The sequence below is a fragment of the Phoxinus phoxinus genome (genome assembly GCF_949152265.1).
Source record: "Phoxinus phoxinus genome assembly, chromosome: 1".
Taxonomy (NCBI): domain Eukaryota; kingdom Metazoa; phylum Chordata; class Actinopteri; order Cypriniformes; family Leuciscidae; genus Phoxinus; species Phoxinus phoxinus.
The window spans coordinates 28404668-28420646 of record NC_136876.1 but is presented as its reverse complement, the minus strand read 5'-3'; the positions used below and the strand labels follow the sequence as shown (position 1 = coordinate 28420646).

Sequence of the window (15979 nt, the reverse complement as noted above, 5' to 3'; positions counted from 1 at the left end):
TAAAATCATATGGAACAACCTGAAACCTATGAAAGAACAATCTGTGGTCTGATGAGTACAAAGGCTCTATGTTTGGTGCAAACCCACAGAACATCTCCACCGTGAATGGTGTTTCTCTTCATCTGTAGGAACAGACAGACAGAAAAAGAGTTGTCCTGAAAACAAAAACGGTAGGTATTCTGGATTTGCTCAAATTTGAAGTGGGCGAACACAGCTGTGAGTGACCTAAAAGGCACTAGAAGGACTACAAACAAAATCTTTGCTAAGGGATGAATACTTTAAAAAAAAGAAGAAATGAATATAAGTATTACAAGACTGCAAGCTGTTCTAATTTGCAGGCAAAGATGCTTTGTTTTAACGTTAAAGTTTCCAAAAAAACAATTCAACTGTAATCTATTGAAGTCTGTTGTATTGTCAGCCTAGTAAATTAGCAAAAAACGACAACTGTGTGAGCTGAACATGTTGCCTTGAACCTCACTTTCTTATAACAGCAAATTTCCCATCTACCCATCCTTTCACCTTAAAGTTGTCTTAGCTATTACCTTATTTTACTTTGTGTCAAAAAGAAAATATGTCTTCTGGGAAGAATTGGGTCTAAACCCCTGTGCTATTTTTGTCACCAACTGTCCCTTTGTTTTTTCTATCTCTTTTTATATCCCTGTGTTTGTTGTGTGAGGTCATTCCCCCTGTTTCCCCTAATCCCTTGGATCCCTTGTGGTGGTCATCTTTCTGTCCCTGGGTTCATTTCTAATCCATCCATGGTCCTATGCTGTAGCTGCTAACACCCTCCATCTGTCCCTGTCCTCATATAAAAACAACCCATTGCCCTGCATTACAAAACTCTCATAATTCACAGGGACTCTGCTTTCATCCTTTGTGAGCCTGTGTTTTATCCTTTTCCACTGTGAATCCATCCTACCATCACTAAAAGGTAAAAGTAGTTTTGTTACTTCTTAAACAACTGCATTTTTCTTCAGTGTTATTTCCATCTTGAGAAAAGTAACTGAATTTATCAGTATAATTTAGACAGTAGATTATCTACATTTTATGAAATCTGTAGGTCTGTGTTATTTTTAGTTCTTGTGTGCAGTTATAATAATGTTAGTTGTATCTGATAATGTGTTTTTATTTCCTGTACCAGACTATTGTGCTACTTTAGTACTTTACTTTAATAACTATGGGCAAAACAGTGTGTAGCTGGCCAACAATGGTCATTGCATATTATTCCTGGCACAAGTGTCTGTAGTAGTCTGTACTGATTTCTGTAGAGTTTGAGTGCGTCCCCGACCAAATTGACTTGTGGAACTATTAATAAAATTCACTCCAAGAACAATAAAGATTTGTCTTAACTCGTGTAATCTCCCCCTGCATCCTTGACTAAAATGATCCTATCAGAATTTTGTGGTTAATGCTGCAACGACTCCCCGTAACCTTACATGTCCACAAAACACCCTCTTTGTCTGCCACTTTCCCCAAAACGAATCTTGCTTCTATTCCTACTTGGGTCGATCCAGAACGAGGAGCATCTTTCGTTTGTAATTTGATCGTTTCGTGCAGAATTTAGCCAGACTCGTGCCCTTAAGATGCTGAGAATCTCATTAATAAAGTATAAGGGCGATCTGGTTTTAGATGGCTACTGCTTACAACAAGCCTTTGTCTGGAGACAGTAAAGTACAAGTTGAGTGGTGACAGCTACATGCCTCATAAATTCTCTCTGCTGATGACAATGCAGCTATACAATTATTTCAAAAAGCAGATATGATATGGCACTGATATGAAAGATGAGGCACAGGGAGATAAATCTCTCAGTGGAAGGTTAGACTGCAGTCAAACAGTGTGTGGTAGACATTGACTGCATTTCCTGAAATCACATCCTGAGGTTCCTATTAGGAAAAACAAGCAAAGGCTGGTACATATTGGTGATATTGTATTTCACCCTGTCTTTGTCTCCACATTCCCACCTGTTCTCACTCCATCGATCTTCATATGAAGCATTCAAGGGGTTGTCAGCACTTGGGAACAATGGAACAATTTAGATCTGGTGCTACTTTTGTTTTGTCACTCTCTCCTGCGCTCTCATCCTCTTTCTAAAGTGATTGTGAAATGTTAAGTTATGTGGTTCTGCTTATTGTTTCAGACATTCCTTCTGTCTCACTCACACTTTCTCTTTCTCCTTCTGTCATCCAGTTGCATCATGTCTGATGTAGAGGAAGAATATGAGTGAGTAATCTTTCTATTTGACCATTAAAGCATTACATTTAAAGGGTACTGTAATGTTTAATCATTCCTTTCTCTTCCCTAAATGGCCCGTTAGAGAACAAGCAGCGGGTAAGTTTTTTCTTTTTCTTTTTTTCCCCCCCCCCCATATTAAACTGCAGCTTTAGTGATTATCAGTAAAGCCTTGGTATAATGTGTACCCAGAGGTCAATTATAGATGCCTCCAGAGGCCCAGCTGAGCTTCACTTGGTTTTATAGAGCTACGTACAAGTCTGATTGGGTGCTTAGGCTTGTTACCCTGCCTTTTCCTGGAAGGGTTATTATTATTACACAGTGATCTCATGTTTCTGCTAGAATACATCCCTAACAAATGGTGTGTTACATAATACTTTGCACACTCTTATTTATATACACACTTATATTGTTTCCTGAATTTTCTCATGTGCTCTCTCTGGCACAGAATTGATATTCACTTATGTTTTCCTTTGATTTATCACCCTGTCATTGAGGAGCAGAGGAGGAGGAGGAGGAGGATGCAGGAGCAGGTAAATTTGACCAGCAACGCTGACCGTCACTAGCAGAAAAAGTGTGAATGTGAGGGAGTAGCTGTGAAATCCAACAAAAAAAAAAACAGGGTAGGGTAGGGTAGGGTGGGGTGGGGGCATGTGACAAGATCACCCCCCTCAATCACCCCCTGATTGGCTGGTCACACTGTCAATGGGTTCGCAAATCTACAAATGGGTTCTTTAGGAGAATACAGTTAAGCCACATAAAGAGACCAGTATGCTCAATGAATACAGGAGTCAAAGTTCAATCATTTGACAGAGAGGTTACTAAAGACAAAGTTCTCCACTCTTCCAAAGGCCATAGAAAATTAGTAAGAGGAGCCAGCCTCAAGCTAACTTGGGATATAGAAACACTACTTATAGTCATATGGATAATCAGTTGACATCATTTCTACAGGTTCTGTTTGGTTAACAGTACAGATAACTCTAGCAGCATCCGGACATGGTATTCTGTTCTTTACGCAAATGAGACATTATCTTTGACACACTTTGTTCTAACGACTCACTGGAACAGAACATGAAAACCAAGTCCACACAAAGCAGTGATACAAACTTCTACACATGATTCATAGCTTAACATATGATATTAGTGACCAATAGTGCTATACATCCTAAAAAGAATTACACAAGCTAAGTATGCATGTTAGTGGATGCTTTGTTGACCTTCATGACCTTAGACACAGTTGCCTTGGATGTCTCATACAGCCATCATGAAAAAAAAAAAAAAATGAATAGGAATAAAGTTAAAACAGACTACTCTCTTTATATACATCAAAATATAACTCTTGATTAATTTGTATGTATGAGCAAATGAATTAATTAATAACAATAAAATTTTTATTCTCTGGAAGCTGGGCTAAATGTTACTGCATTCCTGACAGGGTCAGACCCTCGGTCTCCTGCAGATACCAAATACAGACATTGCCTGTAACATAAATACCAGAATAGATACACTGGTTTTAAGAAAACTTAGATTTTCAATATGAATTTCATTATGATTTTTTTTATGATTATGATTTAATTCAAGAAGAGTGATTGTAAATCCACCACCTTCAGTTGGACGCAAATGGACAAACTAATAGACTGCAACAATTGGTTTCCGGAAGTAAAATCCGATACATTGTTTTCATAGGAGAACTGATTTTAAACTATAAAATACCAAGGCATAAGCTAAGAGGTTGTCAATGGTATGTGTCTTTGTTGAAGCCATCAGCCAGCATTATTTCAAAATATTTTTAATCATGTTTAACTGAAGGATAAAATATATATATATATATATATTAGACACCTCTATAGCTGCAAACATTACCTGCAATTTGGACCTGCAATTTATGCTCCAAAAATGCTAAACAACAGTTCTTAAATTCACATTTTCATATAATCCTCAAGTGAGATAAAAGTAAAAATGTCTGTGTTGGACTATTTATGCAATTAAAGACTAATTTGAATACATGACAGAAATGAATAGACATAGAGAAGAAGTGGGATGCTGAGCTAACCGGCTGCTTAAATGCATGTACAGTAAAGATTGACAGAATTTGATAGAGATTGACAGAACATAAAAAACATAAAGATATTAATAAAATTAATGAATCTTTGATTTGTTTTAATATTAGTATATAAACATAGAAAAATTGTATATTGGTGTCTTAATGAAAGTGGTAAATGCTGGTAAATGTTACATGTGTCTGTAACCTAGAAATAATTTAATCAGCCAATATAAAAAAATACATTCAAAGACCAAAGAGAGGAGGGCCTCATTTCCCCAAGTCAAAACCCATAATTCTTTATTGTTAATCAAAAGGACAGAACATAATGGTCATGAGCAACCTAATAATATTTGCATCTCTGAAAGAACTTATGCATAAAGAGAAAACACGATTATTGAGGAGAACTAAATGCCTAATTTTTCTCTCTCTGTTAACGAGATTGATTTGTTTGATTTATTTTGATTTCATGTTTCTTTGCTTGATCTGTATTACAGAAGAGCAGGAGTATACAGATTATCAAGGTACTTTGTTTATCTTTATCAAAAAGAGACATGCACAATCAGAATAGCATGTAACAAAACAAAACGTATTTGTAAGGTTGATAGCATGCGTTTGTTTATGTTTTGAAGGGTGATGTAATATTTAGTCGGTCAGTCTAAACTTTTTTTTACCATGTTGCACGTGCATGTTTGTGAATATAGTGTTTTTGTACATTGTTGGTTCTATTGTATAGCTTTAAGAGCTCACTGCTTTAAATACTGTAAGTACGAGCTCACAGTTTAAAGGGGTGTTAGATGCCCTTTTCACAAGATGTAAAATAAGTCTCTGATGTCCCCAGAATGTGTGTGTGACGTTTTAGCTCAAAATACCCCACAGATATTTTTATATAGCTGGTTAAAATTGTCACTTTTTTAGAGTGAGCAAAAACGCAAGTTTTCTGTGTCTGAAAGAGCTGCTGCTCCGACACTGAGGGCGGAGATTCAACAGCGTGTGTCCTGTTACCTCACACAGACATGCACTGAACATTTCTAAAACTTTTAGCCTTTTATGTTCAAACCAGTCCGACAATGATGGAGAGACTCAAGAAGAAGTGACAACATGTAGAATCCAACAGGACATTTCTGAATGGTTAGTTGATGAATTTATGTAGCTTATGTGTAGTTATCTTCTAGTAATAGATAAGCATATTCTCGTTCCCGGGGGCGGGGTTTATATACATTTTAGGGTTAGTGATGTCACTAAGCCGGGAGGAAGCTCGTTTTGTTGTAGGCTAGTCCTTAAAAAGCTATTTCTTTAAAATAAAATATTGTGTCGTGATTTTGCAGATGTTACACACTAACTAAACTTTAAAAATGTAAATCATAATAAACCACCCCTTTAAATAATCTTCAGACAGCACAAATCCTCTTTTTCCATTTCCAATTTCCCACTGTGTCACTTTGGCCATAGTATATGACCCACTGCCTCCAGTGAGCTCTTAAAGTTAAGATTTACAAAATCACAAACATGCACGTGCAACATGGTAAAATATATATATATATTTTTTAAGTATCCACACACATCATCATTTGTCTAATGTGTGCTGATCTACAAATTTTATATCCATCTTATTTCCACATTTCCCATTGTTCTCTTATGCGTTTCTGTATTCTTTCAATGTTGTATTCATCAGAGGAGGCTCAGGAAGAAGGTAAGGGCTTTTAGATGAAAGTACTTCCTTTAACTCCTCATCTTGATCCCTGAGTTCTGTGTTGTTAATCACGTCCTCTGACTATCACTGTGAAACATTTGTGGCTTTTCTTTTTCATTGACCTGCGTGACATAGAACTGTTGTTGACTAGTATTAATTATTCAAATTTGTGTCAAGCGTGAAACTCAAATTATAATAAATTCTTCATATTTTAATAGGCATGCAATTTAAACATTTGAGAAGCAGTTTTGAATATATCATGGACTGATGATATGTCTATATTATTAGTTGACGGTTTTTTTATATATATATATATTTTTATCTTATAACGTTTGTCTTTCCAGTTAGTTCACTCTCTTTTTGTATAAAAACAATAAAATAGTCTACACAAACACACACACTCGCGCGTTGTGTTTTAATATGTTATGGGGACTTTCTATAGACATAATAATTGTTATGCTGTAAAAACTATATATACAAACTGTAACCCTACTCCTAAACCCCATCACAGAAAATGTTGTGCATTTTTACATTTTCAAAAATATATATATATAATTTATTATTAGTATATATTTAGTATAATACTTATACTAAATTATAAGCTGTTATTCTCATGGGGACCAAAAAATTTTCTGACAAGGATTTAAGATATTGCCATCTTTGTGGGGATGTAGTGTTTACCAGGACACACACACACACACACACACACACACACACACACACACACACACACACACACACACACACACAGAACGTATATACTGTACATGTATATATATATATATATATATATAAATATACACACATACTGTGTGTGTGTGTGTGTGTGTGTGTGTGTATTGTATATTTATCCACCACATCACACTCTAAATGTGTTTTTGAATCCAACTTTTAATGCTAGCTTTGTACTACTCACCAGTGACATGCTTTTTACACACAGAATGTTATATAAATAATGAACTTGAAGCTACAATATGTAATTTTTGTTCGCCGCTAGGGGTCGCTAACCTCTTACAATAACAAATGCGTAGATTGATGACGCAGTGAATAAGTAGAATTATGGAACTTGTCGTCATGCCGATGGATCTAATAATGTTTATGGGAAATAATGTTTATGGATGAGTGAATACATTGATGTTTTTAACATGACTGTGGTATGAAAGCAGGGCGCGATTGCTAATGAGAGACAGATATCAGCGCCACACGCGAGTCCCGCGGATATAAAGGAATGAGGACATTTAATTCTACCGAACTACCCGCAAGTGCTGAATTAATACTCAAACTGGTCTGAAGAGTTCACGAAAGAATAGTTAGAGTTGTGTCCTTGAGTTTCATATTTCTTCAGAGGAACCAGCTTTATTAAAAAAAAATCCAGATCATTTTAAAATGTGAAGTGGTCAAAAGACAGAAAACCAGTACAGGGCAGTATATTGTACGGTTATGTGGGCGAACAGGAAACGCTGTATAATTACATTTGACAAGAACTGCCTTGTTTCTTTTTTCCCTATTTGTTGTCTCTTTTATTAGAGGAGGAAAGACCACGGCCCAAGTAAGTGTTGTTAATTATCAAACCACAGGCACGCTCTGTATTTTCCAGATGTTTTCCCCAAAATATCTTGCTTTTATCATCTCCCACACAGGCCCATGGTTCCACAACTTGCCCCTCCAAAGATTCCAGAGGGTGACCGGGTAGATTTCGATGTAAGTATAAGTTCAGTTCATCAGTTTAGGATTAATTGTTAAGTGAGAATTACTTAGATAATATGAAGGGTTCACTTTTTACATCCTGAACTGTGTGAATGTTTATATGGTGGGTCCAATGAAGACAAAGCAAACTGTTTGTTTTTATTGAGGTCGGATTCAATTAATATCCAGTTAATTACCAAATGTGATTAAAAATAACATTCAGTTTAGACATTCACATTCATCCTATTTCTAATCTATATAATTTTCCTATCTCAGGATATTCACCGAAAAAGGATGGAGAAAGACTTTCTGGAGTTACAGACTTTAATTGATGTCCACTTTGAGCAGAGGAAGAAAGAGGAAGAAGAACTGATCGGTCTCAAGGAGAGAATTGTAATTCAGTCTTGATCTTTTCATATTTTTTCTCTTTTATTACTTTTATTTACCACAAAAACCTTCTATACTCACCTTTCTCTTAGCTTTGTACTAATTTTCTCCATGTTGGCCATTCACTCCTCCACCTCAGGAGCGGCGACGGGCAGAACGAGCAGAGCAGCAGCGTGTTAGAGCAGAGAAAGAAAGAGACAGACAGACGAGGATTGCGGTAAATTAGAAGTCAAACTTAAAACATATAGTAAATAAAATGCTCAATTGCTCTCAAAGTTGTATGTGGAATTTAATACAGAATATCAAAATCGATGTGAAATATAATGTCTGCGCTCTCTCATCAGGAAGAACGGCAGAGGAAAGAGGATGAGGAGGCTAAGAAGAGAGCAGAAGACGATGCCAAGAAGAAGAAGGTTTTGTCCAATATGGGGGCAAACTTTGGTGGCTTCTTAGCCAAGGTAGGTTACTGAGCCTTACCATAAATACAGCAATGTACCATTAATGCATGTTTATACATATGTGTTTGTGTTTTAGGCAGAGCAGAAAAGGGGGAAGCGTTTGACTGGACGAGAGATCAAGAGAAAGACGCTTTCTGAGAGGCGCTCTCCACTTGCCATTGAAAATATGCGAGAGGATGGGTTGAGGTGACCACACACATACACATCCATGTTATATATAATATAATTTAAATTTTCATTAATAAATCATTAAGAATGGTTGTATATACACGATGAAGATGATGAAAGTCAAAGGTCTTAAATTAATAATCCATATAGAGTAACGAAAATGAGTATTGTAAAGCAACAACTGTTAAACATAGAAAAGACTGGACAACTAAGAACAGAAACACGGGAACTTAAATACAAGAGACAAACTAAGTTAATAAATCACACAGAGCTGAACAGAATGAAGAATCAACTAAGTAACCATAGTAACTAATAATGAAACTGGCATGGGGAAAGCAAAGAAGAAAACTCAATCTGAACATAATCGTGGCAATATAATGCTTAACGGACCATTAGTTAATGTAAATAAAATGCTAACAAAAATCCTTAAACTTTGATTTATATATTACCTAATGCACTTTTTTTTATTAGTAATTTTAAGCACTTCACACACTATTAATGTTACTCATTAACTCACAGTCTGTAAAGGTCACACATTTAGTCTTTGCAGAACCCAATCTAAGGTTGAAACTATTCATTATTTGTAAAGGTTTATAAACGTTTGCTAATCATTTAGTACCTTCATGGACCGTCATCTCAAGGTGGAAAAAAGTTAGTTAAGTTTAGCTAAATTTTTGCTAAAAACAACAACCACAACACATAATTGTAATTCGGTTGCAAAACATGTTTTTTTATTGCCTCAACACTTAGTATACTATATATCCTTAAACAGGATATTCCTTGAATCATAAATAAACAACAGAAAACAATATATTTTTCAAGAAAATACTAATCAGGTTGACCCCTAAACCCACCCTTAAACCTCCAAACCTGTCCCTAACCTTACCCGGATCACACCTCAATAGCAGCAAAAGTGTTTTGCAGTAGACGACAATAGACAATATAGTACATTGTACCTAACTATTATTATTATTATTATTTAGATGTAAATATATAGTTAAAGACACCTAATATAAAGTAAGACCAGTCATTATTATATTGTTCAATTTTCTATTGAACATACGGATCACTCATAGCTACCAAACGCCTTTTTGCATTTGTACATTTGTAAATGTAAAAAAGTGCATTAGGTTATATATGAACTGCAGTTTAATGACATTTGTAGAAGTGCATGATCATATCAATTTAAAGTTTAAGGACATTTGTAAGCATTTTTTTTTATTTATATTAAATAATGATCTGCTAATCAATCAACATCTAAAGTTTTAATAGGTTCATTAAACATTAACAAGCACATTAACTCATATTTCTAGCTATGTCAATATAGCTATATTAACAAATAATCTGTTAAGCATTGTTTAATGTTGATGAAAGTTATTATAAAGTGTTACCATATGTTTTCTGTTATGCAAGATGTGCAAAGGATCTATAATGTTTCATATAAAATTCTTGTTCCCTTTCGAGGGAACTCGAGCTGCGTCGAGACGCGGTGGGAACGCCTCTGCGTGATTGCAACATGAAGCACATATGAAATCAGTCCAATGGCGTGACGGAACGTCATGTGACGTCATCAACCAGAAAACTATAAAGCATACCTAGAACAAACAGTCACTAGCTTCTGTGTCTTCAGCATCAAGCGCTCTGTGTGAAACTGTCTCTGTCTAATTATTGTTGTTTGTCCACAAGCATAATATATTATCTAGACCGGAGTATAATGGCGAGCAAACAGCTTTTTGGATTGTGTGTTCCTCCCTGCCCTCGCTTCACGACGAGTGGGGACACACACGATTTATGTGTCGTTTGTTTGGGAGTGGAGCATGCACGGTTAGCTCTAGAAAAATCTCATGTGTGCCGAGGCAGCGCGTAGATTTTGGGTCTGCATCTCTGCCATAAGAATCTAGTGGCTCATCTCGCTTTTGCCGAGGCAACGTGTAGATGTGTCTGCAATGTATATGTGCAGGGAACAGAGCAGATGGGAATTTCCCTTTCTCTCTTTCTCTTATGATTGTGTGCAAAAACTAGTGTTTGCATACTATTATTTAGGCTATGGTTCTTTTTGTTTGAGATTATAATATGAATATTCAGCCTGTTATTCAGACCATGTATTATTGTCTGTTTGTTTATGGCTGCATTTCATTTTGATTAAATTAAATGTTAAATATTTTTTTGATTTGATGTTAATACACTATATTCAGCTTTTCACCTACACCGTTTTTACTTGTCTGATTGATATTTGGCTGCATTTAATTTTCTCAAAGTTTCTCCTCGGCGCCCTCTGGGGGCAACTCTCTGAGGAGGGTCGCAGCGCTGCCAGTTCGTTTATTCCCTGTCGGTTCTCCGCTTCAAGGCGATGAGGTGCCTGCATTTCCCAAAGATCCTCCGACGGGGGTCGTAGAACAGTCAGTTCGGTTGTTCCCTGCTGGTTCGCCGTTCAGGGCGCCAAGGTGGCTGTTCGACCAATACCAGAGGCTAGTCTCGAGAGACTGGTCCCCTTAGCACATTTCTTCCCTTCGGCCTTGGTTTATCACCCCGCACTTTTCACAAAATTGATCTCCAGGGCATTCGCGTGTTGAATTAAATCGACGGCTGGTTGATTTTAGCTCAATCCGAGCAGATAGCGGTTCGGCATCGAGATGTCGTTCTGTCTCACATGAGAAAGTTGGGGCTGAGGCTCAGCGCCAAAAAGAGTGAGCTCTTTCCAGCCTAGAGCACCAACTTTCTAGGCGTGGTGTGGGATTCTTAGCCGTAAATGGGGTAAAACTGCTAGTCACTCACTGTGAAACAGTTTCAGAGACTGTTGGGTCTCATGCCAGCTGCATCAAAACGTACTAACTTTGGCCCTCCTGTACATGAGACCCCTGCAGTGGTGGCTCAGAACCACGGGGTTTTCTCTGAGGAGAAATCCATTTCGCATGATCAAGGTCACGCGGCAATGCCTACGTGCCTTAGTCATGTGTAAGAAAACTTGGTTCCTCGCCCAAGGCCCAGTGTTGGGGGCCCGTTTTCTGTTAATAGCCCCGTTTTGGCAGTCCGGAGTATGGTTCACGGACCTAGAGTCTCTCCTTGACGGCTTTCCTCTGGAGATTCTGCTCAGGGGTGACATTTTCTCCTTCAGGAAAGTTGATCCTTCACCCCTGCCCAGAATTGTTGAAACTTTGGGCTTGGCCTCTGAGGGGGTCACGCTCATAAGCTCAGGTCTCTCAACCGAGGTTGTTGAGACCACCCTCCACTCCAGAGCTCCCTCCACGAGGAAACTCAATGCCTTGAAGTGGATATTTTTCACTTCCTGTTGCAAACACTTCCTGATAGCACCAGCCAGGCCCAGTTATCTGCCCAGTGATTGCAGTGCTGGAGTTCCTGCAGGAGCGTTTCTCCTCAGGTCTATCCCCCTCCACACTAAAGGTGTACATGGCATCCTTAGCTACTTGCCACATGCTTTAAGTGGTGTATCCTTGGGGAGACGCCCTCTAGTAATGTTTCCTTTGTGGCGCTGTGAGGCGTCAGACCAAGAGACTAGGAGTATGGCTGCTTCTAAAACATTATCCTCAGGAGTTTCCCTCCAATATGTTTGTGATGTGGCGGGATGTTGCCTAGCCACACACATTAGTGAGGTTTTATGAATTTGACCTTGGCTCCACTCCAGGGGTGCAGGTGCTTTCGTCTTAGTGTGCGCAGAGATTTCACACGGACAGGCACTTGTTACTATGGTGTCGTGGGTATAGTGTTCCCACCGTGTCTCGACGCAGCTCAAGTTCCCTTGAAAGGGAACGTCTTAGGTTACGTATGTAACCCTGGTTCCCTGAAGAGGGAACGAGCCGCTGCGTCACCCTGCCATACTTCCTGCATGCCTGTGAGCGACTTGCTTCAGCCTATCAGAAGCTAGTGACTGTTTGTTCTAGGTATGCTTTATAGTTTCCTGATCGATTAGGTCACATGACCTTCCGTCACGCCATTGGACTGATTTCATACGTGCTTCATGTTGCAATCACGCAGAGGCGTTCCCACTGCGTCTCGATGCAGCGTCTCGTTCCCTCTTCAGGGAGCCAGGGTTACATACGTAACCTGAGACGTTTTTTTTGACTGGAATGTTTTTTTTCCATGCTCCATGTTTTTTTGCATCATCATCTGTTCCTTACTCCCAAAAAACAGGAAGCGAGCTCAGGAGATGTGGAACTGGATTCACCAGCTGGAGTCAGAGAAGTTTGACCTCTTGGATCAAATGAAGAGACAGAAGTATGAGGTGTGGTGACTTTGTTTGCTGAACTGAGGTTTGAGAAACTGGGGAAAGAATTCACTGTATCAAACCTGACTGTGTTTTTTATTGCAAATATTAATCCGCGCTTAGTTTAGCTAGAGAAAGTCAGGTAGAGAGTGTAGAAAATGAAAGCGCAAAGAAAACACTGTATTTATCTGAAATATGCTTCCTTCTCAACAGATTGTTGTTCTACTGAACAGGATTTCTCACGCTCAAAAATTGTAAGTCACATTAAGTTAATAAGTTGATTGTTTCAGTCATTCTGAACATAATAAATTCATGCAAAAACATGAGTCTCTTTGCTAATAGACGCATGACAAATTAAAACAATATGTGTTTAAAAATCAGCTCAAAATATCAAACATGTTTGATATCATCCACCTCAATGGATTCATTGTCTGAAGCTAAAAATATATCTTTGCCCATCACTATGCAATTTTCTGTGAAATCTGTCAACTCAGACTGCCCAAAATCTGCAGACTGACTTTGACTTTCGGCAACTAGCATCGACTTGTCCAGGCTGCAAATCTGGGTAAAAATCTGAACAAAAGTCATATAGTGTATTCATCCAAAGATGAAAATTCTGTCATCATTTACTCACTCTCATGTCGTTCCACACATGTATTTCTTCTACTGCAAAAAAGAAGATATATTGATAGCCAAGCAGTTTTGCTTCCCATTTTTTTTGTCAATACAATGAAAGTCAATGGGAACCGAGACTTGCTTAGTTTCCAACATTCTTTAAAATATCTTATTTTATGTTCCACAGACGAAGGTGAGTAAAGATGAGTAAACGATGACACTTTTTTTGTAGACTATCCCTTTAAGAGAAAATTAGGCTTTACTTATTTCTTAAGCAATTTTTTCGTGAAAGAGACCATAATAGTCTGTCAAAAACTGTCTCTCAATTGTGCTGATGCTTTACCTCTTTCTTTATCACAGCAAAAAAGTTCATGGTAAAGGAAAGGTCGGAGGTCGCTGGAAATAAGACATTGGAAAAATTCTGAAAAGCCAACACGGAAGCTTTCACTTCTGACAATTTCGCAGCATCTCCAATAGAATAACATTTCTGAATATGATTAAAACCTCTCTCAGATCTGATGTGCTTGGATTAGATTAATCACTTCTGCTTGTTTTATTCTCATTTGTAAGGTACTTTGGATAAATGTGTCTTCTAAATGAATAAATGTCAATGTAAAATGTATCTGATTCATCACTCATTCACAGTGTCACTCACTTACAGTCTTTTAGACTGTAAGTCTAGACTGTAAGTCTACAACTAGACTGGTTGTACAACTGAAACCATTTAACTCTGAAAGGGAAAAGGAATGAAAATATACTGGAAATTAAAATAAACTGTCAGAGAGAAGCGTCTTTGGTGTGATTAAAGAACGTTTGCCTTCATCCATACTGTTTAAAACGACCAGAGAATCCTGTTTTCATGAGGATGCACAAAAATTGTGGTTTCCAGCTCACATGTTTGGCTATTAATAGCAAAAGTAATTTCCGTGTACTTTCTTAAATGTCATTAGGTCAGTTTTCATTTGGATTGCAGAAATAAAATGGGTTGTTAACATTTGCCTAGTAGCCCTAAAGTTGACACTGTTATGACCAGGAAGTCTCTTCTTGTGCTGGATTGACAGTGGTAGGAAAAAAATGTGTGAGGGAGTGTTCACCTCTTTCATAAACCATCATTATGCCATATAGCTCCCAGCAAATATTTGTTTAAATTACAAGTGTAATTGTAAAAGAAAAGAAACGGTGTATAGCTAAGGCTACATGAAGGCAACCGGCAGGCCCACATCAACACTTAACGACATAATGGAAGCCTAAGCAATGATTTAACATACATTTTGTAGATCAACTCATTCCAGTGGGCAGCACTTATAGATATATAATTAAAAAATGCATATACAAAAATAAAGGAAATTACTGACATTTTTACTTGAACGTGTTTATCTGCTGTCGCCATCTGGTGGCCGGCGAATGTTCGTTCACAATAAATTAGTACATTTTATGTCCTACGCCTCATGTGACAAATAATCTAGAAACCCTGAAAAAAAAAAAAAAAAAAGTTTATTCAAGTGTGTTCTTAGTATACTTCTTTTAAACTAAAAATAAGAAAGTATAATTGCACTTACTTAATTTATACTGACAGTGACAGAAAGGTCTAAGTATATTTGGCTTATACTTCAATCTTTTGACTGAGTTACTTAAAAGTATAATTAAATATTCTAAGTATACTTGGCTTGTAGTTGTGTTTACTCTTGATTGAGTAGCCTATTACATTTTTTCACATAGTCTTATAACCTTACAGTACATTTTTGGAAAATATTGATTTATTAAGAAAACAGATGTTCTCTGAGTATCTGAATTTTTGTGTAGGCTATAGTCCACTGATAGCGTACACAGGAATTTACTTCTAATCTACTTCACTCTTTTCCCGCCATTAATTGAATTTCCATCTATATTTTGATCATCGTTCAAGTTTTTGACAAATGTGTTTTTCTCAGCTTTTTTAATGAAACTTTTGAACACATTTAAATTCTTGATAAAAAGGATGCATGAAGCTAGAATAAAATGGTTTGAAAATGTAAAGAGTTAAAGTACAGTTAAAGGTATATTTCAAGTATAAAAATAATATAGTAGGAAAATAGTATTAGCTACTTAAAGTGCAAAAATAATATATAAATAGTAAACTATATGTTGTTCACTTACAAGTACTTGCAGTATAAAACTATTTAACTAGTAGTTTACTGAAAGTGTGCTTTCATACACTAAAAAATGTGCTACATATTTGACTAGTAAACTATCAGTATAGCCCTATAAGTTCACTTGTAGTAGTTGCAGTACAAACGAAAAACTTAGTTGTAAACTAGTTGCGTACTCAAAGTTTATACTGCTACAAGTATAATTAATAGAATATTTTATACACAAAAAGGTGGGCCAATTTAGTCCCAAGTATTGAAACAGTACACTTACAAGTGACTTAATGCATAAGGTATACTTAAAAATATACTTGAACTTTACTTATACTAACTTTAAGTATAATTATTTTTTGC

At 37.0% G+C, this 15979-nt stretch overlaps 1 protein-coding gene across 3 annotated transcripts; it reads left to right on the top strand.

The window, feature by feature from the left end:
* Window positions 1–34: 34 nt before the first annotated feature.
* Window positions 35–14282, top strand: tnnt1 (troponin T type 1 (skeletal, slow)). 3 transcript variants are annotated; one of them, XM_079628943.1, is made up of 14 exons: window positions 35–170; window positions 2188–2220; window positions 2727–2762; window positions 4768–4794; window positions 5946–5963; window positions 7491–7512; window positions 7604–7664; window positions 7926–8042; window positions 8176–8253; window positions 8381–8494; window positions 8571–8680; window positions 12812–12902; window positions 13098–13138; window positions 13860–14282. In XM_079628943.1, the coding sequence occupies exons 2-14, from the start codon at window positions 2217–2219 to the stop codon at window positions 13903–13905; spliced, it is 765 nt and encodes a 254-aa protein (XP_079485069.1). In that variant the 5' UTR covers window positions 35–170; window positions 2188–2216; the 3' UTR covers window positions 13906–14282. The 3 variants fall into 3 exon arrangements, with proteins under 3 accessions (XP_079485069.1, XP_079485068.1, XP_079485067.1); XM_079628942.1 differs by lacking the exons at window positions 35–170; window positions 2188–2220; window positions 2727–2762; window positions 5946–5963 and adding an exon at window positions 13379–13449 and having other exon boundaries at window positions 4517–4794; window positions 13860–13976; XM_079628941.1 differs by lacking the exons at window positions 35–170; window positions 2188–2220; window positions 2727–2762; window positions 5946–5963 and having other exon boundaries at window positions 4522–4794; window positions 13860–14120.
* Window positions 14283–15979: the final 1697 nt, after the last annotated feature.

Coding starts and splice junctions, on each gene's coding strand:
- tnnt1 (XM_079628941.1), top strand. CDS start 4,599: ATGGTCATGAGCAACCTAATAATATTTGCATCTCTGAAAGAACTTATG. Junction 7,513..7,603: donor GAGGAAAGACCACGGCCCAA/GTAAGTGTTGTT, acceptor TCTCCCACACAG/GCCCATGGTTCCACAACTTG. Junction 8,254..8,380: donor ACAGACAGACGAGGATTGCG/GTAAATTAGAAG, acceptor CTCTCTCATCAG/GAAGAACGGCAGAGGAAAGA.